Source organism: Phocoena sinus, chromosome 7 (genome assembly GCF_008692025.1).
Source record: "Phocoena sinus isolate mPhoSin1 chromosome 7, mPhoSin1.pri, whole genome shotgun sequence".
In the NCBI taxonomy this organism is placed as follows: domain Eukaryota; kingdom Metazoa; phylum Chordata; class Mammalia; order Artiodactyla; family Phocoenidae; genus Phocoena; species Phocoena sinus.
Window position 1 is genome coordinate 73,180,959 of NC_045769.1, and position 26,497 is coordinate 73,207,455.

At 36.7% G+C, this 26,497-nt stretch overlaps 1 protein-coding gene across 20 annotated transcripts in view; it reads left to right on the plus strand.

Moving 5' to 3' along the window:
- BAZ2B (bromodomain adjacent to zinc finger domain 2B) overlaps positions 1–26,497 on the plus strand; it is a 302,457-nt gene that overhangs the window by 263,550 nt on the left and 12,410 nt on the right. For 19 of the 20 annotated variants that reach the window (XM_032638481.1, XM_032638484.1, XM_032638496.1 and 16 more), the window contains 7 exons: positions 10,524–11,179; positions 11,569–11,842; positions 12,023–12,178; positions 12,560–12,720; positions 17,200–17,510; positions 17,898–18,033; positions 23,014–23,160. In XM_032638481.1, the coding sequence (XP_032494372.1) occupies positions 10,524–11,179; positions 11,569–11,842; positions 12,023–12,178; positions 12,560–12,720; positions 17,200–17,510; positions 17,898–18,033; positions 23,014–23,160 (1,841 nt within the window). The remainder of the gene's footprint in view (positions 1–10,523; positions 11,180–11,568; positions 11,843–12,022; positions 12,179–12,559; positions 12,721–17,199; positions 17,511–17,897; positions 18,034–23,013; positions 23,161–26,497) is intronic. The other variant, XM_032638486.1, reaches the window with a different exon arrangement.

A 26,497-nucleotide genomic window follows, 5' to 3' on the forward strand; every position in this document is an offset into this window, starting at 1 on the left:
CAGGCTTCTCATTGGGTGGCTTCTTTTGTTGTGGAGCACGGGCTCTAGGCGCATGGGTTTCAGTAGTTTCAGCATGCTGGCTTAGTAGTTGTGGCACATGGGCTCTAGAGCGCAAGCTCAGTAGTTGTGGCGCGTGGGCTTAGTTCCTCCGCAGCATGTGGGATCTTCCCGGACCCGGGCTCGAACCCATGTCCCCTGCATTGGCAGGCGGATTCTTAACCACTGCTCCACCAGGGAACCCAACAATATGTATTTTTATATTCTGCTCATTTATCACTTTTTAAAAGTTCTATAAAAGCACAGTCTTTACTTAATAAAGTTAGATTTAATACTCATCTATTTAAAAGTTTAAATACACAAGTTTTTTTAAAAATCCCTATAATATCATTATGATCAATAATATTACACAGAGATGATAATCAGATCTTGGATTACCTATATGAGTATAAGCCCTGTGGAAAAATCTCCCACTTCTAGAGTGAGTGTATAACAAATTTTAGAACTGTTTGGAGTGAAGAGGGAATCAAAATTGACCCTCCTGTGGGTATAGCTAGTGAGTTTCATCTGGAAAGCAGCAGAGTATCTACATTTGTATCCATCCATTCATCCATAATATGAACAACAGGAACCTCCCAACCACCTACTGAAATCATGAAAGGTACCAAAAAAGGAGAGGAATATTGAGGTATAAAAACTCAGGATCCTGGGCTTCCCTGGTGGCACAGTGGTTGAGAATCTGCCTGCTAATGCAGGGGACACGGGTTCAAGCCCTGGTCTGGGAGGATCCCACATGCCGCGGAGCAACTAGGCCCGTGAGCCACAACTACTGAGCCTGCGCGTCTGGAGCCTGTGCTCTGCAACAAGAGAGGCCACAATTGTGAGAGGCCCGTGCACCACGATGAAGAGTGGCCCCCACTTGCCACAACTAGAGAAAGCCCTCGCACAGAAACGAAGACGCAACACAGCAAAACTAAATAAATAAATTAAAGTCTTTAAAAAATTTTTTTTAAAAATAAATTAATTTAAAAAAACTCAGGATCCTGGCATACCAAATAGAGTCCTCATTTCTGCTCTTCAACTCCAGGAACTTCATGAAAGTAGGAGCATCTTTATGAGGTATAAGCAGTATTCAAAGTAAAAACAGTCCAAGGCAGCCAGACCAGACAAGTCTTACAGAGGTCATTGTTGAAGGGGTTGGTGCAGCTATCTTTTATTTTTTTAAACACAACATGATTATATTTTAATACACAACCAAAATGCAAAACACCATAGTAAACTGATGGCAATAAAATATAATATTGATATTTCATTTGCATTGCATGACAGATGGTTAAACATCCTTAGTCCTAAATGAGTTCTTAGAAACCAGTAACAAAGACATTAATAAACGAAGGGAAATTAAAACAGAAACAAACCAGAAGAAAATGAAATAACACAAGTGACTAGTAAGGATTAAGCATATATGAAGATGACTGAGCTGAACAATAACAGAAGAAAAGCAATTTCTTTGAAATATCATATGACTAAAGATTAAAAATTTAACATTTGTACAGTTTTAGGAAACATACCCACATAAACACTGGGGGACAAGATTGATGAGGTCCCATGTATATAGTAGGGGAAACTCTAATTTGGACTCAAAACTATAAAATTTTGGATATCCTTAGTTCTAGCAGTTCCAATTCATTGGAATTATTTCAACAAATTAGTTGGATAAATTTACAATTTATATATAAATCATGTTTACTGCATGGAAAATGTGTAGCTAGTATATAGACCCCCCAAAAATGACTTGCATATTAATTTATCAGTACACCCAAAAGTATGTGTACAAAATTTCATTAATAGTAGATAACATAGTCGGAGGTGGCAGAATTAGAGGAGGAAAAAAGGCATTTAAGAAGTAAAATATTGGGCTTCACTGGTGGCGCAGTGGTTGAGAATCCACCTGCCAATGCAGGGGACACAGGTTCCAGCCCTGGTCCAGGAAGATCCCACATGCCACGGAGCAACTAAGCCTGTGTGCCACAACTACTGAGCCTGTGCTCTAGAGCCCGCGAGCCACAACTACTGAGCCCACATGCCGCAACTACTGAAGCCTATGCTCTGCAACAAGGGAAGCCGCCACAGTGAGAAGCCTGCACACCAAAACGAAGAGTAGGCCCCGCTCGCCACAGCTAGAGAAAGCCCGTGCACAGCAACAAAGACCCAATGCGGCCAAAAATAATTAATTAAAAAAGAAGTAAAATATTATACTTCACAAATTTCCACATCCTTTGAAATTTTGAAAAAGATGATTTTTTGTTAATCAATTTTAAATTTCCCTGTGATAAGTGAAAATTTTAAATATATGCACTTAATACTTACAGGAGCATTGAAATGAAGCCTCAGAATCACACCATTCTGAGCTTCTCCATGTAATCATGCCACCATCATTCACGCTTCTGAGATTTAGTCCAATGGCAGCAATGAGAACAGTCAACAAGCCTGGTTACAATTGGAGCTATCTTTTAGAATGCTATTTCTGCATTCTCTACTGCCTGTGGGTAAGGGGGAGCATGAATCAGCCACCCAATACCATATTAGTAAGCCCATTGTTAAATGGCAGAAGCTGTGAAAAAAATCCCAATTGTTTGTATAATTTTTGGAAACTCCAATATATAACAAATACGTTTCAGTCTTAATAGTATGTGTATTGTCTGCACACACAAGGGACACAGTAACTCCATATCCAGAAAAGGTGTATATTATTCAGTGGCTAGAGGAAATCAGATATCCAAAAGCTAACAAATGTCATCAGAGTCTCTTTGTCAGAGACTTTAGTCACAGATACTTGTAGTGCTACTATCAAATAAAGTTGACTAAACAGGGTTGTTAAATTGTGAAATGAGGTTGCTCAGTACCCCTACCTGAATCTCTGCTTGTTTAACAAAAGCAATCTTGGGCTTCCCTGGTGGCACAGTGGTTAAGAATCCACCTGCCAATGCAGGGGACATGGGTTCGAGCCCTGGTCTGGGAAGATTCCCACGTGCCGTGGAGCAACTAAACCCATGTGCCACAGCTACTGAGTTTGCGCTCTAGAGCCCATGCGCCACAACTACTGAAGCCCGCGTGCCTAGAGCCCACGCTCCGCAACAAGGGAAGCCACTGCAATGAGAAGCCCGCTTACCACAGCGAAGAGTAGCCCCTGCTCACTGCAACTAGACAAAGCCCATGCACAGCAACAAAGACCCAACACAGCCAAAGATAAATAAATTTATTTTAAAAAAAAGAAGAAGAAATGCAACCTTTCTCCTCCAGGTATGCAACACTGTTGCACAACCTGGCCCTGTAAGTATAGCTGGGTTTTGGCAACATACCTGACCAACAGGTATAGAAGCTACCAGTAGAGGTCACAAAAAATAAGTCCAACTGATATGTGGGCATACTTGTGCAGGACTTAAGTACCCCAGTCTGTCCATGCCAGGTATGCAACCTGAGGAAGGAATGAGTTCATGCAAAAGCTTTTGCAGTGATTGTGATTCTGGTCTTCCAGCCATAGTGAACCCAGAATCCCAACCCCAGTAGGGAAATGTGTTTGCCACGGCTCTTTTGCATTCTGGAACAGTAGATACTTGGTTCCTCATGTCTAGCAAGCCCATAAACGTTTGAGGCTGTTCTCTTTTCCAGCATAATGAACTGAGGAGTATGGTTAGTGATCCCTTGGAGGAGACCCTGGGGACTGAGCCCAGCCCTGGTCCTCCTTAAGTTTGAAAGAGCTTAGGTCAGGGAGCAAAGAAACCTGGCTTCAGGAGTTGAGTCAAACTCATAAGGTGGAGCTGATGTAATCCCATTTCAAGAGAGTCAAGTTAATGTAGGGTATTTCCCTCAGCTCTATCCTCTGAGTTCTTTTCTGAGGAGTGTAGAGGCCATGAGATCTTACCAGATGGTTTGTGGGAGTGAGGCTTAATAGCTGTAATCCCTGAAGGAGATTCCTTACCAGGGACCTTCTCCACCTAATCTTCTGGTGTCTCCCACTCTTCTAACAACTCTTCAGTATAGCATGTGAACCATTCAATATTGTGTCTTACCTCACAGGAATGTTTTTCACGGTCTCAGGAGGTCTTTCAAGTTTCTGAATAGGACCACATTCCCGCACTCCAGGATTACACAACCATCAACTTCTGTCCTATTAATCCTTCTGCTTATGAGCAATACCACACTTAGTGGTGTGCGGGAGCCTCTGCCAGAAGTCTAGCCTGTCTTTGATTCTTTTTTCTTTTTATCTTCTCCTTCTTTTGTTCCTTTTTTCTTTTTCTTTTGTACGGAAACCTGTACCACTTACTAAGCTCCCTCTTTCCATTTCCTCCCCTGAGATGGGGCGTGTGTGACCTAAAAGAACTATTTCATTTCTATCAGTGCTTCACACGTGATGGAGTAAAGTCAAAGCCGTCGTCCGCTCAGGGGGACCTGTTCTGATTTGATCATTCAACATACTTTGCACCAAGAACATGTTGTCAGGCCTTCCCCTCTCAAGCCCTGGGTTTTCTTATAATCATGCTAACGCAGCCAGGGTCTCAGAACAGCTACATCCTCTGCGGATCTAGTCCCACTCACATTCAAGGGTCAGGAAAATCACGGGGCTATATTTTACCAACACTACCAAGCATTCAGTTTGGAAACAGGGTGGCAACGCCTATCTCAGCATTATTAGTCAACCCAGACTGCTCATTCTGTGACGGGGGCATGTGTTCCCCCTTCTCAGCTTCATTTAATATCACTGCTGTCCCTCCATCATGCAAACAAACACGCCAAACCTCTAAGGATCCTTCCAAGTGCGTATGGTAGTAGACCTGTTGAGAACCTAGTTCTTACTCTGTACACTGCTGGATTTCCTCCCGCTGTTGTGTCCACTCAGATTCCTTTAGAGCATGCCTCACAATAACTGGCTTTTCACATACACAGGGGCCAGTTGCCTCATGTATTAGTGGGAGTTTGCCCCACTTTCCCTTCTAAAGGGGCTGCCGTCACCCTTTTTAGTTTACCATCCCCCCCTTAGGGCTCATGAAAATCTCTAAGCTGGTAAGGAAGAGAGACAGAACTGGATTTCAAGTCAGCTTGTCACCACTAGTCATCCTCTTTAGTATACCACGTTTATGGCTTCTGCCATCTTCAGGCATTGCTACTAAGACCATTCTAACTCTACCAAGTGAATTACCACTGACCCCAAGAAGGAATTCTTCCACCCCTGGGTGCGCCTCTTCCAGAAATCCATGACATCAGGATTTTGTTGGTCACCAATTGTACAAGATGCATGGTCACAAAAATCACTAATGACATACATAGTGCTAATAACAGCATAATTTATTAGTGAAGGCAACTTATAAGCAGAGAAGTTACAGTATATAGGATCTCCCAGCTCCCATAATGGTTCCATAGGACTTGGATGTGTGACAAGAACACTCCAAGAGACAAAACACTATACCCCATACCTTGCTCTCTATTTATGGGTTAGTGTAAGAAGGGGTAAGAAGCACTGAGTTTCTCTAAGTAACAGTAAACATATCAAGGGACCTTTGGGTCTAGGAACAGTGCTTGCAGGTATGCATACCAAGAATCAAAATCTACACACCAAGGATCCTGAGAACAGTGTTGACATTGGCTGGCTAAAGGCCCTGCTATCCTTCTGCTGGCCCCCAGGAAAGTGGGAAGGAAGAAAGCCCCATGGCCACTCAGCCAAAGCCAAGGATTTGTTGCCCTTCAATTCACTGTTCTGTTTGGGGTATATTGGATTGTGGATAATTCCTTCAATATTGGAAGGAAAATGAAACAAGTTTTTTGTACTGTGATGTGAATATTACTCTTGCATTTTGTATTAGGATATGTTTACAGCATTAGGTCTGTAAGTGTAGAAACTAATTCCTGTTAGGATGTGTGGAGGAATCTTACCTGAAGGATGAAGGTATTATGGTAAAAGGCATCTTTTTAAAAAATTCCTGGATCAGACTGGGAAGGAACAATCCTAGATAGACAACGATAAGAACCTGCTTCCTTGAGTCTTCTCCACGGTAATAGCAAGATGTCTCCTAGGAGCTGAGTTGTGGTAGTACTGACAACATGAATTCAGTTAAGGAGCTGTGAAAGTACTCCTGAGGTTAGGCTATACTGAATGGGTGAGAGCCTTTGGGGTGAACCCTGGGAGGAAGCCACTGAACAGAGACCTGTATTCTAAATGCCAGTGTTTTTACATTTCTTGTGTTCTTTGTTTGTGTTTCACTTAAATTTTAGTAAAATCTATTTGAAAGTTTTAGCCTACTTCAGCCCAACTAAGGAGAGGCAAAGGAAAAAATTTCATTCGAACTGAGAATCGTGGACCCCTAGGGTCCAGTGACAACTATTAGGTAAACTAAAGCGTTTCAAAGTGATTCTGATAAAACTCAGGAAGACATAGTCTCTTTTCCAATAGCAAACTTGCTCTTATTAGGATTGGTTTCAATTGGTTTAATTGGGAAATGGTATTTTCTTTGTCATTATATACTTGCAGTTACTACCAAGGAAATCAATCAAGTGAACGGCACTCCCTGTTTCATCTCTTACTTATTTTCCTCTTCTTTAGTCTGTTTTGAAGACTTTTTTTTTTAACATCTTTATTGGAGTATAATTGCTTTACAATGGTGTGTTAGTTTCTGCTTTATAACAAGGTGAATCAGCTATACATATACATATATCCCCATATCTCCTCCCTCTCGCGTCTCCCTCCCTCCCACCCTCCCTATCCCATCCCTCTAGGGGGTCACAAAGCACTGAGCTGATCTCCCTGTGCTATGTGGCTGCTTCCCACTAGCTATCTGTTTTACATTTGGTAGTGTATATATGTCCATGGCGTTCTCTCACTTCGTCCCAGCTTACCCTTCCCACGCCCCATGTCCTCAAGTCCATTCTCTACATCTGCGTTGAAGACTTTTTTTAATACTCATTGATACATGTCAAAGAAGTAAGGGCTGGAAAGAACAGAGGATTGTATGAAATAGGAGATAGACAACTATTTAAAAAATCTTTTTACTAGATATCCTGTATATTTTTCAAATTTTTAAAAATAATTTTACACTTCTATTAGAGGTTTAGTTGTTTATAATTAAGCAATTTGAATATAAAAGTTAAAGACAACCACGAATAGGCTATTGAAATGTATCATCAGCTCACATTCCTAGGTGCAAATGGGAAGTCATCAACTAGTCTCAAACCAGTAAAAAACTTGTCTGTTGGTTGGTTGGTCTGTTTGTTTTTGGATATATGACAGTGGTTTTTGAGATACTAGTTCTCAGAATAAATCAAGCACAAATATTAATATTTCCTTACTAGCCAATAATTTGTGTAAAGTTAAGGAAATTTGTGAGCATGGGTATTTGGAGAGAATATTTGTGACTCTTTTCACGTGTGCCTAATTGGAGGTGATGAAGTAGGGTGGTCTTCTAAGGGCAAATGTGCAGAAGTGCATAAAGATCATATGAGGCACAATATTTTTTTCTGGCTGTTTTTAAGATTTTCTCTATTATTGGTTTTGAGCAATTAGATCATGGTATGTCTTGGAGTAGTTATGTATCTTCATGTTTCTTTTGCTTGGAGTTGAGTTTTTTGGATCTGTAGTTTATAATTTTCATCAAATTTGGCAATTTTTCGGCCATTATTTTTTCAAATTTAATGACCTTGCCTGCTAATGCTACTGTCTTGTCAGTTTGAGGTTAGTTTTCATTGATTGAGTTCTCTAATTATGTATCATTCATGTATGTCTTTTAATTTTGATTGAATGCGAGACATTGTGAATTTTACCTTGTTTGGTGCTGGATATTTTTGAATTTCTATAAATATTTTTGAGATTTGTTTAGCTGAAACACAGTTAAGTTACTTGGGAAAAGTTTGAGCCTTTCAGATCTTTCTTTTAAAATTTGTTAGGCAGGACTAAAACAGTGCTCAGTCTAGTTTATCCCCTAACTAGTAAAGCAAGATCCTTCTGAGTACTCCACCTGATGGCCGTGAATCTTGAGGTTTCCCAATCTGGTTGGTAGGAACAGGTACCAGATACCCAGCCTGTATGAGCACCTGGCACTGTCACCTCCAATCCTTTCAGGTGGTTCTTTCCTGGTCTCAGATAAGTTCCTCACATGTACACACTGCTCATTATTCAGCTGAATACTGCAGATCTCTGGAGTTCTCTCTCCATGCAGTGCTCTCCTCTCTTGTACTCTCTCCTGGGCACTGTAGCTACTTTGATCTCCCTGGACTCTCAGTTCCATCTCCTCATCTCAGGGAGTCTGCCAGGCTCCACCTGGATTTTTCCTCCCTATGCTGTAGCCTGGAAATCAACCCAAAGCAATAAGCTGGGGCAATCATAGGTCTGACTGTGTCTGTTTTCTTTTTTTGTTGCCTGAAGTCCAGTTTCTTGCAAACTGTTGTTTCATATATTTTGCCTCTTTTTTGGTTGTTTCATGCAAGAGTGTAAATCTAGTCCCTATTATTCCATATTGTCCAGAAGCATAAGTCTGAAGTATAGGATTTTAATTTGGGGTAGAAACTAATTTCAAGAGAAGCATGTGAAAGCCATTTCAAACATTAGTAGAGGATTGGTTAAGTTATGATTTATCCATAAAATAGAATATTATTCAGCTGATTGAAAAAAATGAAGTACAGTTATATGTTTTAGCATGGAAAACTGTCTAAGGTATTTAGTGAAAATATCAAATCCATCCTTTTATTTCATCGTTCAAGAAATATTTATGGAGCTTCTGTTTTATAGCAGCCACCATGTGAGGCATTTGGGATCCAATAATAAGCAAGAGAAACATTGCTCTGCTTTTAAAAGCTTGCTGATTTAAATTCTAGTGGGTGGGAGTAGAAAATAAACAGATAATTAGGTTATTGTTTATAATGATAAATTCTGTGACGGAAATATGTAGGATGATATTCTAAAGTGAATGGGTAAAATAAGACACAAGGCTGTATTGTACAACACAGGGAATATAGCCAATATTTTTAAATAACTGTAAATGGAGTATAACCTTTAAAAATTGTGAATCACTACATTATATACCTGTAACTTATCTAATATTGTACGTCAACCATATGTCAGGAAAACAAATAAATCAAGTGAATGGAATAGGGAACCTACTTCAGATAAAATGATCAGAGAAAACCTCTGTGAGGAAATGACTTGATCTGAGACATGAAGGATGAGGAGCCAGTCAACAAAACAATATCCCAGGCAGAGGGAGCAGCAAGTGCAAAGTGCCCAGAAAGGGAAAGAACTGGGTATGTTTGGGAAGCTGAAAAAAAGGAAGAAAGGAAGAGCAAGGTTAGCAAGGACAAGAGTGGTCAGAGGTTGTAGGAATTTTCAGGAACCAGACCATACAGCATTGTAGGCCTTGCTTAGGAGTTTGGATTTTATTCTGAGTTGCAGAAAAGTGAAGGGTAGTATCCATTTATGTAATACTGCAAAATGATATTCCTATAGATGCATGTAAGATTTCCAGAAGGATATATAGATATGATAGATTAACCGTGGTTACCTCTGAAGAGTAGAAATAGGGACTAAGCGAGTAGGGCAGAAAGGGTTTTCTTTATACCTCTCATTACTGAATATTTTACCTTGGACATATATTACTTTTCAAATTGAATAAAGTAGTGGATTTATATTTTTAAAGAGTTCTTATAAATTATTTTAAAAACACTGTTCAAAAATATGAACCAGAAGTTCACAAAGGAGAAATGCCAGTAAGCCCATGAAAAGATACTCAGCCTTACTGGAGATCAGAAAAAAAAATGCAGCTTAGATTTTTATCTCCCAGATATTGACAAAAACAAAAAATACTGATAGTATTTAGTTTCCTTGAGGGTGTAGGCAAACAGATGCTCTTGCTTCTGGTATGAACGTGTATTGATCTAGACTTTCAGTTTGACAACATATTTCAAAAACTCTGAAAAGTATATATCTTAGGACTCAGTAAATCATTTATAACATTTTTTATAACAGTGAATAACTGGGCCCTATTAATAAACATCAGTAGAAGATTGATTATTTAAATTATGATATATTCTATTGAATATTCTATAGCCATTAAAATTTATGATGTAGTTATATATTTATTGACATATCAGGATGTTTACAGAGAAGAACACGTAGGTTAGGCATTATGTATATAATAAGATTTCCTTTTTTTTAATTTATAGGTTTAAGTGTGTATGTGTGTACATATAGAATGCCTGGAAGGATTTAGACAAAAATATTAATAATAATTTTTGTTGTGTATTAGGGCTTTTAAATTTTTTATATTTTAGTTTTTCTAAAGCTTAGTCACAAAATTACATTAATTTTCCAATGAGCAAAAGAATCTAATCTATAAAAAAGGGGAAAATGGGGAGTATTAAGTAATCTAGAAAAGTTTCCTAAAATATTTATGCATATAGCTTGATGAGTAATGAAAGAATATCATTATAGTATTGGTTTGATCTGGAGTAACTGATCTTAATAATGCTTTTCAATTTTTTAGGACTAGAAGAAATTGCAAAAGAAAGAGAAAAACTAAAAAAGGCAGAAAGTATCCAGATCAAAGAAGAAATATTTGAGACTTCTGAGGACACTGTAAATTGTTCAAATCCAAATCATTGTGAGCAAAAGGAAGATACTAAAGAAAAAGATAACACAAATCTGTTTCTTCAGAAACCTGGTTCATTTTCAAAATTAAGCAAGCTTTTAGAAGTAGCTAAGATGCCTCCTGAGTCAGATGTAATAACCCCCAAACCAAACAGTAGTGCAAATGGGTGCACATTGTCTTATCAAAACAGTGGAAAACATTCATTGGGCAGCATTCAATCAACAGCAACACAAAGCAGCGTGGAAAAGACAGACTCTAATAATCTGTTCAATACCAGTTCAGGTGGTCCGGGGAAGTTCTATAGTCCTCTCCCCAATGACCAGTTGTTAAAAACATTGACTGAAAAGAATAGACAGTGGTTTAGCCTTTTGCCAAGGACACCTTGTGATGACACATCACTTACCCATGCAGGTATGTCAACTGCTTCTTTAGTGACCCCTCAGTCTCAGCCACCATCTAAGTCACCTTCGCCTGCCCCAGCTCCTCTTCTTGGATCATCTTCTGCTCAGAATCCTGTTGGCCTAAATCCGTTTGCTTTATCACCTCTTCAGGTTAGTACTGCTAATTGTAACTCATTTTTATGTTGCTTTATTTAATCTTTGACCCCATAAAGATTTTCTCTCAAGGGAAATCAGTTGAATATTTATAATATTATCTCCGCCACGGTTTGAAAATTGAAGAGTCAGAATTGCTATCACCAAGCTTCATCAGAACTACTGATGTCTAAGTCAAAGCCTTCTTTAATTACTTTTTAACTTATTACTGTTGCATTATATCTAAAAAGAAATTACTTGGGGAGCAAATGAAATGACGTATGCCTCTAATTGTGATAAGTGAAAGAATGTTTTTTTCCGAATTTTATAAATAATTTCTGGTTCTAAACACTTTTCCTAACTTCTTAGATTGTTCTACTTTTTAAATGTTATGGTTTATTTTGCAGATGAAAAGTGGAGTATCTATGATGGGACTCCAGTTTTGTGGGTGGCCCACCAGTGTGCTTACTTCCAGCAATCCATTTACATCACCTTTACCTGGTCTTGGATCAGGGTTGGGATTATCAGAAGGAAATAGTAATTCATTCTTGACTCCTAATGTTGCTTCAAGTAAAAGTGAATCTCCAGTACCACAGAATGAAAAAGTCTCTTCAACTCAACCTGTAGCTATTGAAGTAGCAAAACCAGTAGATTTTCCTAATCCAAAACCTATTCCAGAAGGTAGGTACATTGAGATGGTTTATAGCCACTTACTTACTTTATTTTATTGTTATAGATTCCTGCATTATAACCGAATCTTTGATGGTTTTCTACATAGTTATAAGTCTTCTGATTTGCATTGTGCCATTAATTTATATTCAAAATATTTGTAAAAAGATCTACATATTTATCTTAACTTAGAAATGCAGTTTGGTTGGTGGAGAATTATTGACCCAGAGGACCTAAAAGCTTTGCTCAAAGTGCTCCATCTCAGAGGAATAAGAGAAAAGGCGTTACAAAAACAAATTCAGAAACACTTGGATTATATTACTCAAGCTTGCATCAAAAATAAGGATGGTATGTACCTAAAAGAGACTTCTGCTCTCTTGCTTAGTTATGAGAATTAGTTCTTTTATCTTAAAACATATTTTAGTATATCCTAATTCTTAATTTATTACGAATAGGCTTTTTTTTTCTATTTTGTTCAACAAACAGTAACTCTTTACATTTCTTAAATAGGTATTACTTTCTCATAGTTTCTCACAACCTGCAGACACACTGTTTTGTTTCTTAAAAAAGAATATTCCTACTTTTAAGGGTAATCTGCCTGTGTATGCACAAGTACATTTGTGTGTGTTAAGTTACACGTATATGTTATCCCTGGAACCTTATTCACTTTTTAGAAGAAATCATTGAGGGATAAAGTGGATTTTAAAATTAATTTCTTTTCAAATATAGTTGCTATTATTGAATTAAATGAACATGAAGAAAACCAGGTAACTCGAGATATTGTGGAGAACTGGTCAGTAGAAGAACAAGCAATGGAAATGGATTTGAGTATTCTTCAACAGGTAGAAGATCTAGAAAGGAGAGTTGCATCAGCAAGTTTGCAAGTGAAGGTAAAATTGATTGGAATGAAATCTGTTTTAAGGATGATGGAAGGTAACTATTATTTGTTGTATACCTGGTATGTGCCAGTTACTCTGCTAAATGTTTTCACTTTATCTCATTTAATTCTCAAAATGATCCTGAACTAATTTCCCCCATCTTACAGGTAAGGAACAAGACTCAAAGTAAGTAACCTGCCAGTGGTCATATCGTAAGCTAAGTGTGTATTCATCCAAGTCTGTCTGACTCCAGAACCTGTGTTCTTTTTACCAAATCTTGCTGCCTCCTTAATGGTATTCAAAAGTGTCATTTCTAGTTTTACCCATGATAAATATAACGCTCTATCAAATTCCTACTATACTGTTTCGTGTAGAGGACCTCCTTGCATCAAGCTATGTTGTATGTCAAAATTTCGCTCTATATAATTTAAAATTGGAGAATATAGATATATCCAAATATACACTGTATCATTATACACATACCCACACACCCTACATATATATGTAAATTTTAAATTTATTTATCTACTGGGCATTACCATGTCACAAGCATTATCATGATCAGACTGGCTTCCAATGGACAGGCAAAAGGAAAGCTTTACCTTAGTGCAAGAATTTTTAGTTTTGGTAAGAGAGATATAAAGTCTTCTCAGTTGATAATAAGGTGATGTCTCTGAGAATAAATGGATGGATGATGAATAAGTATGAGACACCTGAAAAGGTTTAGAAAATGTAGTATCCATGTAATTTGATTTGCTATTTTATGTTTTATTCAGAATGAGAAACTTATGCCATAATACTATCCTATGGCATTTGGAAACTTTTGAAGTTCTCCAAAAAATGTCACTTTCCAGAGCTAATAACATATCCCTTTCTTGCCGCAAACATAATTACCAACTTTGGGAAACAAAATTTATCATTTGTTGACTCTATTTTGCTAGCAAACTATATCTTCCTCCTAGTACTATAATACAGTATAAAAATGCCTCATTAATTTGGTATCTTCAACAAATGAAGTCTTCCACACAAGTTACTTTTCTAGAGAAATGAAAATTATTCCATTTAGCACCATAATTCTTTAACATGTTTGTCAGATCGCTTATGTTACGCATTACACTGCCTTCTTAAATTGAGAATAATGAGTTTGATTTAAATTATCTTGGTGACACAGGATCATTAGCGCGAAGACCAATTATTAGATGATGATTCCCTCAGGAAATGTGAAGAGGTTTTGCCCCTACATTAAATGGTCCTAGTGTGCTTTGCTTTTAAACGACTGTGTCTGCTTTCTATAGTCTGTTTCTGTCTTCTCTCATGGTCAGTTGCTACTACTTGCTGGTTTAAATTTGGTTGGTTCTACTGGCCCAATTTTCCCCCAACTTCCTCCACCTAATTTGCCAGTTCTAATTGGCTATTGGTTGGGAAAACATATCACCAAGATTTTTTTTTTTTTTAAGATATAGTTTTATTTGTTTTTGGCTGAGTTGGGTCTTCGTTGCTGCACGCGGGCTTCTCATTGCGGTGGCTTCTCTTGTTGCAGAGCACAGGCTCTAGCTGCGTGGGTTCAGTAGTTGTGGCGCACAGGCTCAGCAGTTGTGGCACATAGGCTTAGTTGCTCTGCAGCATGTGGGATCTCCCCGGACCAGGGCTCGAACCCGTGTCCCCTGCATTGGCAGGTGGATTCTTATCCACTGTGCCGCCAGGGAAGTCCCAAGCTTTTTTACGTTAAGTATAAAGTCAGGGTGTGGGCCTGAAACATTTTCCCGGAGCCATACTCATATTTTCCTGCATTAACCTTATCACATTACTGGCTGCTTAGACAATCTTGGCTGTGTTCTAAGTATATAAGAAAAGTAGAATTTGTTTTTTAAGTGAAATGTTTTAATATTCTGTTATTAAGGTATTACTAAATTATTCTGTATTATTCTGAAAAAATGAATTATATTATTCTTGAAGAGTCTAAAAACACGAATGATGAAAATAACCATAAGACATTATTTTAACATCTATAGAAGATTTAATGTTTTTTTTTTTTAAGAAAATAGAGTTATATGTTTAACGTGGGGAACTAGCCATTGTGAAGACACATCACACAGGTGGCCTGTGGGACTTACTTAGGTGCATTCATTTATATTTTTAATATTGCTTATAATTTGGACATTCTTTATTATTTTGTAGGAAAATCTGCAAGTCTCTTGTCCTAGTTCTGTTGTTGCGAGTATACAAAGAACCTAATTACTCTTCCAGCTCCTCTAAAGATAGCTCCTGTGTCTCTTTCTAAGTTTTCTCTTTTACAAGCTAATTAATTCCTTCAACCATTAGTCCTGTGAAATAGTTTCCATGTACACGATTCTCTTCTGTATAAACACCAGTGTTAATATCCTTCTTAAAATGTTGTATCCATAACTGTACATAGCGCTGTCTGAATGTGTTCATGGGACTTTTACTTTCCTTAATCCAGCACTATACTTCCATTAATGCTGTTTGAATTTTGTACTAGCTTTTTAGTATCCACATCATACTCTTGCTTCACTGAGTATACGCTATGAAAAGACAAACTTTGGCCCTCTTTCAAAGAGCTTTTAAGTGCGTTCTATCACATATAGTATTCAATATTTCTGTGATTAGTTGCTTAAACTTCAAACCTAAAATTTACATTTATCATTGTTTTATTTTTATTAATTTCATGTGAGTACACTTTTCAGCATATGGGATTATTTTTATCTTAGTCCTGTTATACAGAATATTAAATTTTCTTCCTAGTTTTAAATCATCTGCAGATTTAATAACAATCAAGTTACTCATAAGTGTATTAACAGGACAAACCAAGTACAGAGCCTTTTGGACATTGGCACTGGGGACCTTTTCTGAGGTGACACGAGTTCTGTCAATCACCATTTTTTGGAAGCAGTTTTCAACCCTCTAGATTTCTTTAATCTAGTCTTCATTTTTTGTCTTGTCATTTGCCTTGCAGACATCAAGATATGCTATGTTTACAGGGTTCTCTTGATTTATCAATTTAGAACCCTTTTCAAAATATGGGAATGAGGTTCATTTGACATGACTTGTACCTAATGCACTTACATGTACTATTCATAATTCCATCCTTACTTCACAAATATAAATGTTCTACTGAATTAAAGAAGAGGAATTGATCCTAATATACAAGATAAAATAATTATCTCTAAAGAGGTTTAATAAAAAGGATAATGTTCATTCTGTTTCTCATTTAATATGCACTTACTAAGCCCCTATTCCACATCAGACAGTAGGCACCACAAAATTGGATAAAATGTGGTTTCTGCTGTCAGAAATCTTGTCATCTAATAGGGAGATAAGTCATATATACATCTCCGCAGAATCTGTTAACTGATCCTAGAGGAGTACAGAGTCATACATGAATTTAGAAAAAGAATACATAACTTCTGATGGAGACATGGGAGAGATCAGGGAACATTTCACGTAGAAGTTGAGATGGAACTTGAGAAGGTGAGTCAGCTTTTGACAAGGAATGCCATACTAGGAAGAGGGAACAGCCTGAGCAGAGCACCAGGATCCAGAAGTTTAGGGCGTTGCAAGTTGTGGAATTTGCAGTGTAGGATGTGTGAATGGGAACATGAGAGGAAGAGGCAGATTGAGGTACTTGAATGTCATGATAAAAATATGGACTTTGTTAAACAGTAGGGAAACTTTGAAGGATTTTGAGGTAGAAGATCAATAAAAGCAAGCTGAGTTATAAGATCATTCACTTATTCAATCAACATGTGTGTTTTGAGTGCCTACTATTTGCTTTCACTGTGCTGGAGATAAAATGAGTAAAAGCCGATGTGGTCCCTGCCATCATGGAATTTAGAGGTAAAAAGATGTGAATCAAATAATCGCAATAGTAAAAAATTGTGAGTACCACAAGGCTGTGGCATACTATATGGTCCTTTGTGGGCTTGTAATATGGAGACTTACCTGCTAAAGCAGGTCAGAGAAGGATTCCCTGAGGACTTTTAAAATGAGAGCTGCAGGATGAGTGGATTTAACCAGGTTAAGAGCAACAGGGAAAGGCTCTACAGACAAATATAACAGCTCACGCAAACTCCTACGGCTGGAGGAAAAATGGTAAGTATTGTACAGACCCCTGTACTGAAGAGTGGTAGAAGGAATGGAAATGGAAAGGAAGAGCTAAATTCAGAGACTACGGAGAGATTTCTGTTGAAATGAATAAGCATGTAGTCTAAAGTCTCTCAGAATATTTGCTGATTTTCATTATACCTTTCATAGTATCAAAAGTTATTAAATTTTCTTCTTCAAACTTCTCACAGCTGTTTCTTTTAATTTTTTATTCTTGTTTCTACCTAGCATTAGGAAACACAAGATAAAAACTTTTGGTAAAGATCCTTAAGGTCTGCTGGTGTCTGCTGCTGTATTTTAAGTAAAGGTAATTCACCCAGCAGGCATTTTAAGAGGAAACCATAATAACATTATTCTTTTGATATATAGGGTTGGATGTGTCCAGAGCCTGCATCAGAAAGGGAGGACTTGGTATATTTTGAACATAAGTCATTTTCTAAATTGTGCAAGGAGCATGATGGAGAATTTACTGGCGAAGAAGAAAGCAGTGCACATGCACTGGAACGGAAGAGTGACAACCCCCTAGATATAGCTGTAACCAGGCTGGCTGATTTGGAGCGGAACATTGAAAGAAGGTATCTGAAGAGCCCCTTAAGTACCACCATTCAGATCAAACTGGATAATGTGGGCACAGTTACTGTCCCTGCTCCTGCACCATCCATTAGTGGTGATGGTGACGGGTAGGTTATTGAGATTAACTTGAAAAATTATTGTGCTTCTTTGCTAATTGGAGCCTATTTTCTATTGCCTGTTATCTATGTATCTTCTTGTACGTCTGTGATCCATATGGATCATGCTGTTTGCATGGTGCTTTGTAAAAACATTTTTGTTGTTGTTATGTGTGTTGATAATCCTGCAAAGTGAGCTTACATTTACCTGGTTGTGACTAAGCTTTGAGGCACGTAGCCACAGTCTGTGCACTACATCAAATTTAGTTGCTTAAACCTTACACTTATTGGCTGTTACATGTTTTTGTCATTGCTTGGCTTTCAGTGTGACGATTGTTTCACATTCAGTAACCATAAATGTGGACGTGACCTACTTAATTTCTCTATATTTCAATGCAGAATTGAAGAGGATATTGCTCCAGGGCTCAGGGTATGGAGAAGGGCATTATCAGAAGCTCGCAGTGCTGCACAGGTAGCTCTGTGCATTCAGCAGTTACAGAAATCAGTAGCATGGGAAAAATCAATTATGAAAGTTGTAAGTGTTTTTATTTAAGAAATACTATAATTTACTTTGTCCTGTTTTTTTTCCAATCTTCAGATATTTCTTAATTACGCATTACTTATTGTCAAAATAATGTATGCTGTACTTGAGAATTTCCTTAATTCTTAAATACTGTATAGTTTGATACTTTCCTCCTTATTTTGAGCTTTTTGAAGGAACCTACCAAATGTTATCTTTCGTTTTTTTAAATCTTGTCTTTCTCTCCTTTGAATATTGTTTATAACTCTGACTGAAGTTGTCTTCTCCATTCTGTCAACATAATAGTTGTTAATCTGAATGTTTTGAAGGCCCTTTCAATCTTGTAAGCACTCCAGTTGCTAACATTACCTGCTAAGTACGTTCACTTCATTTCTAAAATATCTATATTTGTATCAATTTTCTTTTCTTAATACCAGAAATACTTAGCTAAGTAAATACAGAATAAGCAGAGAGCTCTTCCTTTATGCACCAATATCATGTTTTGGGTTGGCCAAAAAATTGCCTTAGGTTTTTAAGTAAAAATAAAAGATACATTTTTCATTTTCACCAAGAACTTTATTGAACAGCATACTGACCCTTTTGTTCCACTACCTTCTACCATTTTTCAGGCAACTTCATAATTCCATCTTCCCAAAACTTTTTATCTTTTTGAGCAAAGAACTGATCCAGGTGCCTTTTACAGTCTTCCAGGGAATTAAAATTTTTCCCATTAAGAGAATTTTGTAAAGCCTAAATAAATGGAAATCCAAAGGTGTAATGTCTGGTGAATAAGCTGGATGAATCAGAGCTTCCCAGCTAAGCTGTAACAGTTTTTGCCTGGTCATCAAATAAACATGCAGTCTTGCATTATACTGATGGAAGATTATGCATTTTCTGTTGACTAATTCTGGACACTTTTTGTTGAGTGCTGCTTTCAGTTGGTCTAATTGGGAGCAGTACTTGTTGGCATTGATCGTTTGGTTTTCTGGAAGGAGCTCATAGTAGAGGACTCCCTTCCAATCCCACCATATACCGGCCTTTGGTGTGGTTGGTGGTGTTTCATTTCGCTTGCCCCACTATCTCTTCTATTCCACATTATTGTACAGTATCCACTTTTCATCACCCGTCACAATGTGTTTTAAAAATGGAACATTTTCGTTATGTTTAAGCAGAGAATCGCATGAGGAAATACGGTCAAGAAGGGGTTTTTTGCTTAATTTATGTGGAACTCAAACATCAAAGCGATTCACATAACCAAGCTGGTGTAAATGATTTTCAGCACTTGATTTGGATATTTTGAGTATGTTGGCTATCTCCCGCATGGTATAACGTTGATTGTTCTCAATTAATGTCTTGATTTGATCGCTGTCAACTTCAACTGGTCTACCCAACCGTGGAGCATCATCCAGTGAGAAATTTCCAGCGTGAAACTTCACAAACCACTTTTGATGTGTTCAATCAATCACAGCACCTTCTCCATACACTGCACAAATCTTTTTTTGCACTTCGGTTGCGTTTTTACCTTTCTTGAAATAATAAAGCATAATATGCCGAAAATGTTGCCTTTTTTCTTCCATCTTCAGTATTAAAATGGCTACACAAAAATTCACCAATTTTGATAAGGCTTTTTTTAAATGCACGCTGATATGATAGGTGTCACATACAATCTAACAAAATTGTTTTGAATGAACTTATAGACAACTAAGTGTTACTAGAGCCATCTTGCGGAAAAAAAGCGAACGAACCTTTTGGCCAACCCAATATTTGGATATAGTTGGCATTGAGTAGATCTTTTAGTCTTTCCTCTAACAGTTAAAAATGTTTTTTCTCCTTCTTTGTTCAAGGTCAGTTAGTTATCATGTAGTGGCCTCTACTTTGTACTAGGCAACAAATGCTATATGTTCAAAATAAAAGCTATATTTCTTATATTTTCCAGAGAGAGATTTATTTTAAATCATGTACGTGTCCCTTTTGCCTCTTTTGTATCATATACAGAAATATCTATTATATGTAGACTTTTATGAATTACTTTAACAGTTGCTTTTGAATTACAGGTTAGCTTTAAAATTCAAACATTTGCGATTTGTTTTCATGAATGACTAAGGGTAAAATACCTAGTTTAAATAATCTTCCCCAAAGAAAAGAAGTGATTCTTAAATAATTTAGCATTCTCTCCTTCCTTTTTACCTCTATACTTAGACTACTCAATACTTTATTCATTCTATACAAATAAATTTGCTTTCTTCTATGGTTTTTTTCACTTCTTTCTAAAATGTCCATGGAATAATGAATCTGCAGTTTTCACAATATGCTCAAATTTAGGTCTATCCCTATATAGATTAGAATTTACTGTAAGTTTTAAGGCATTGTTCAGGTCATCTGGTAGCATTTTTACCAGGTAAAAATACTTTTCCTTCTAAAAATTATTATTAAAACCAGTTTTAAAGTCACCTTAGACAAATATATTTGGTGAAATGTAGGCTATAATGATAAAAAAAAGATTCAATTCCTATATCAGAATGAAATTTGTACAGTTACTTTTCTCATCTACACCAAAACAATCATCACAATGTAGGCAGTTTTTTTATAACCTATACACAGAAACCCAAAACTTGTACCAAAATCTACCTTTATATTAGTGTACTTACTTTCTGCAATCTAAAGTTTTATTTCAGGTTTTGCAAACTTCTTTTCCATTGTTATTAATAAATTAATACACATTCATCATTATTTAACTCCATCTCATAATTTTTATTTCTTTTTTTAATGTTTAATAATACATTATTTGCTATAAAACTACTTTGAAAAGAAGGCAGAGTTTCTTATCCAAAGATTAATGAGCACTTGGTAACCTTGAATTAGAAACGTAACAAAACCTATAATAATCCTCATAAGAAGTCCTAAAAAAAAATGTTAAAGTGCTCAATGTCTTTAGAAATATCCTCTTTACCAGAAACCATGCTTACTAGGAAAGAAGGAGCTGCCATGATTTGCCTCCAGATACTTCTCAGCCCACAATATGTTTTCTGTTGTTAATGGTAAGCAATCGGCAACATCCACTGTTTTTTTTTTTACTGTGGTAGCAAAGGAGTTAAAACCAAATATTACTACATTTGCTCTAACATATTGTGAGCTATTACTGTGGATTTTCAAAGATGTTATGAACTTGATACCTGCCACCCTTTCTTTTTTTTTTTTTTTTTTTTTTTTTTTTTTGCGGTACGCGGGCCTCTCACTGCTGTGGCCTCTCCCGTTGCGGAGCACAGGCTCCGGACGCGCAGGCTCAGGGGCCATGGCTCACGGGCCCAGCCACTCCACGGCATGTGGGATCTTCCCGGACCGGGGCACGAACCCGTGTCCCCTGCATCGGCAGGCGGACTCCCAACCACTGCGCCACCAGGGAAGCCCGCCACCCTTTCTTAATAAGTATCAGAAAATAATTTTATTTTTAAATCATAAATGTGAGATGTAAGACAGGCTTCATAGTATTTTTAGCTATTGTAGAAAACAATGAGAATTTACTTAATGTTCATGAACCTGACTTTTAAAATTTATTGTTATAGGGATTGAAATATAACCTTCGAAATGTTATTTCTCAATGAGTATTTTTATAATAGAAATTTTAAAGAAATAACTCAGATTTGGAGAAATAACACCATATTAAGGTATTTAGTGATGTGGTTATCAGGAAAGGTCATAAAATAAATACTTACTGTTGGGATATTAAACTCTACTGCTTTTGCTCTTAGTACACATGCCAGTTTTAGTATTACATGTATATCACATATATTTGATAGATATTTGTTAAGGTGAATAGCATGTATCTGCTGTTTTGATAAGATTCTTAAGCTATCATTTGTGTACGTATTGAGTTATGAAAGACTATTTTAGACATTCCCAGATTAAGATTTAATGTTTTATTGAAATTAAATTAAGTTTGAACAATTAAGCTATTTTGTTTTTAACAGTATATAAATACATAACTTAAAATTAGTACAGATGATTTATAATTTAAATGTTTTAATTATTTTCAGTTGAAATGTAGTTGTACAATATTATATTAGTAATGTTTTCATTTTTTGGAATATTGATTACAGGACATTGTCTACTGTGACTGAAATAAAAACTAAATGTCAAAATATAATGTTAGTACTTACCATTTTTTAAAGCCATCTTTAAAGTTTTTACCTGTCTAATCTTCCTTCTTTCCCTTTGTGAAACTTGTTATACAGAATATGTGTGCATGGGGGAAAAAAAATCTCTTTATAGATTTTAAAGTTCTTAATGGTATTAGAAGTTTTTCAACAGAGAAGGAACAATTTAATTTTTAGTCCTAGAAAATAAATTATGACTTCTAAATTCTTTTATTTAATTTATTGTATCAATTTCTTTTTCCCTTAGAAATCATTTTGTAGGATCCATTTTCTACATTTGTGACACATGTTTGATTTGGGTTGATTTCCAAAGTTTCCTGATTTGGACATAGTCAAAATACAGTGACATCTTATTATTATTATTTCTAATTCTGTTGCTAATACATGTTCCTAATTTTGATCTTAAAAATTACTCTAACTCTTACTTATTTCTTTCTCAGGATATCATGAGGATGCTAAGATAAGCAAACGATGAAATATATTAAAAAATTAAAACACCATGTATTAAAGCTATTCATTGCTTTATGTGCTCTAATGTCATGTTAATTATTTCATATGTTAATGTGTACATGCTTCTGAAGTGTGTGCAGGCATTCAACCTCTAGCTTTGTTTTTTGCAGTGTACCTGAAATGTGCATTTACCCCAACTGAACTGCTCACCCCATCATGTGGTCCATATCTGTGTAACGAGAGATACATAGATGTGTATGGCTACTGTATATTTGTTAGCAAGCGGAATGTTCATTACTAATATAAATTAGGAATTAATGGTGTGTTTAATATCCCAAAACTATTATTTGTAGCAGAGTGTTAATTTTAAATGATTTTCCATGTATTATAGTACTGCCAGATCTGTCGAAAGGGAGATAATGAAGAACTGCTCCTCCTTTGCGATGGCTGTGACAAAGGCTGTCATACATACTGCCATAGACCCAAGATTACAACTATACCAGATGGGGACTGGTTTTGTCCAGCTTGCATTGCTAAGGTAAGACTGATCTAAAACTAAATTTTTTTATTGAAGTATAGTTGATTTACAATATTGTGTTAGTTTCGGGTATACAGCAGAGTGATTCAGTTATATTTTTTTTTTCAGATTCTTTTCCATTATAGGTTATTACAAGATTTTGAATAGAGTTCCCTGTGCTCTACAGTAAATCCTTGTTGCTTATCTATTTTATGTATAGTAGTTTGTATCTGTGAATCCCATACTCCTAATTTATCCTCCCCACCACCACCCCCAGCACCTTTCCCCTTTGGTAACCATAAGTTTGTTTTCTAGAAATCTGTTTTGTATGTAGATTCTGTTTTGTATATAGATTCATTTGTATTATTTTTTAGATTGCACGTATAAGTGATATATTTGTCTTTCTCTGTCTAACTTACTTCGCTTAGTATGATAATCTCTAGGTCCATCCATGTTGTTGCAAATGACAATATTTCATTCTTTTTTATGGCTGAGTAATAGTCCATTGTATATGTGTACCACATCTTCTTAACCCAGTTGTCTGTTGATGGGTACTTGGGTTGGTTCCATGTCTTGGCTATTGTAAATAGGGCTGTTACGAACATTAGGGTGCATGTATCTTTTCAAATTAAAGAGTTTTCTTCTTTTCTAGGTATATGCCCAGGAGTGGGATTCCTGGATCATATGGTAGCTCTATTTTTAATTTTTTAAAGAACCTTCATACTGGTTTCCATACTGGCTGCACCAATTTACATTCCCACCAACAGTGTACTAGGGCTCCCTTTTCTCCACACCCTCTCCAGCACTTATTATTTGTAGACTTTTTGATGATAGCCATTCTGACTGGTGTGAGATGATACCTCATTGTGGTTTTGATGTACATTTCTCTAATACTTAGTAATGCTTAATGCTGAGCATCTTTTCACATGCCTATTGGCCAGCTGTATGTCTTATTTAGAGAAATATCTATTTAGGTCTTCCACCCATTTTTCGATTGGGTTGTTTGTGTTTTTGATATTGGGTTGTATGAGCTGTTTGTGTATTTTGGTTATTAACCCCTTGTCAGTTGCATCATTTGCAAATATTTTCTCCCAGTCTGGTAGGTTGTCTTTTTGTTTGGTTGGTTTCCTTTGCTGTGGAAAAGCTTTTAAGTTTGATTAGGTCCCATTTATTTTTGCTTTTATTTCTTTTGCCTTGGAAAAGTGATCTAAGAAAATATTGCTACGATTTATGTCCAAGAATGTTTTGCTTGTGTTCTCTTCTAGGACTTTTATGTCTTATGTTTAGGTCTTTAAACTATTTTGAGTTTATTTTTATATATGGTGTGAGGGTGTGAGGGAGTGTTCTAATTTCATTGATTTAGCCGTCCAGCTTTTCCAACACCACTTGCTGAAGAGACTGTTTTTTCTCCATTGTATATTCTTACCGCTTTTGTTGTAGATTAATTGACTGTAGGTGTGCGGGTTTATTTCTGGGTTCTCTATTCTGTTTCATTGATCTGTATGTCTGTTTCTGCCCCAATACCACACTGTTTTGATTACTGTAGCTTTGTAGTAGTGTCTGAAGTCTGGAAGGGTTATGCCTCCAGCTTTGTTCTTTTTCCTAAGGATTACTTTGGCAATTCTGGGTCTTTTATGGCTCCATATAAATTTTAGTATTTTTTAAGTAGTATTATTACTTAAAACTTTTTAATTGCCAGATCAAAATGAAGAGTTTTATGGGGATTTTTTTTGAGATATAATTTGTATACTGTAAAATTCATTTTAAAGCGTGCAATTCAGTGTTTTCTAATATATTCACAAAGTTGTACAACCATCACCACTATCAAATTCCAGAACATCTTCATGATCCTCAAAAAGTATGCTTGTACACATTATCATTCACTCCCCATTCCCCTTCTCTTCTCAGCCTTTGGCAACCATTAATCTATTTTCTATCTCTGTGGGTTTGCCTATTGTCATTACATATACATCAAATCATACAATATGTGGCCTTTTTCTTTCACTTAGCACAATATTTTCAAGGTTCATCTGTGTTCTAGCACTTTATCTTTAAAGTCAAATGATATTTCATTATATGGACAGACTACATTTTGTTTATCTGTTCAGCTGATGGACATTTGGGCTGTCTACATTTTGGCTTTTATGAATAATGCTGCTGTGAACAGTCATACCCAAGTTTTTGTATGAATATATGTTTTCAATTTTTCTGTTATATACCTAAGAGTAGAATTGCTAGGTCATATGGTAATAAGCATATGTATTTTAAGTCACTTTCCAGTCACATATAAATTGGAAACCTGTGAATTCTAATACTAATTGATTAAAGAGTAGCACTATGATAAAGTAGAAAGAAATGGGTTTTAGAGTTATAAAGTAAGGAGTAAGAAGTGTGAAAGGGTTAGAATGTATTGAGGGCCAGACTCTTCATTAGGTTTCCCCTATCTCAGACACTCTCTTCCATGTTTAATCCCTTGACGTAGTTACTACCAGTAACTACCACCACTTCATAAACTCAGTTTCAAGCATCCATCTCTCCACTGCCTCCTTTCTTTCCTGTTCACTCCCTCTAGTGCTCCAACTCCAATAATTCTTTGATCTCATCAGGACCTTCAATTCATTTATCTTAAGACCTTTTCACTGTCCCTCTCCCCATTCATGTCCTCTCTTTCCTCCTATAATCACTGCATCCACCCTTAGCTCCTGTGCCTCTCTCTCACTTGGTAAAACCATCATTCTGGTTAATCCAACTCTATGACTTCTCCAGCACCTATATATACAGATACAAAGGTATCTTGAATGTGGCTGGAGAAAACACCCACCCCTTTAAATTTAAGGCTAAGAGGGCCTTTAGTGGTGCCTGATAATTTACTGTCTCCTCCATCCTCATTCTCAGCTGATGACCTTACTCCCGTTTCACTATGATAATGGAAGCCATCAGAAGAAAATATCACAAGCATCTACCACCACACCTACCATCCTTCCTATATCTGGGCTCTCATACTCTACCCTCCCTCCTGTTGCCATGAACTGCTTGTGTGCCCCTAACTAAGCCAATAACCCCACTTGTGCTTCAGATCCCATCCCCTCTCACCTCCTTAGGAGAATGGCTCCAGCAGTTCTGTCTTCTCCTACATCATCAGTTTTTCCTTCTACACTGGGTTCTTTCTCATCAGCCTACTAACATGGTACTCTTTCTCCCATCTTACAAAAACTAAACAAAAACCCTCTTTTGGCCTCACTTCTTCCTTGATCCACTTCCCCCATTTCTCCCCTTCCCCTTACTGGAAAGTTTTCTGTTCTGGTTCTTTCTGATTTCTCTCCTCTGATTCACTCTTAAACTCACTCCAGTCATATTT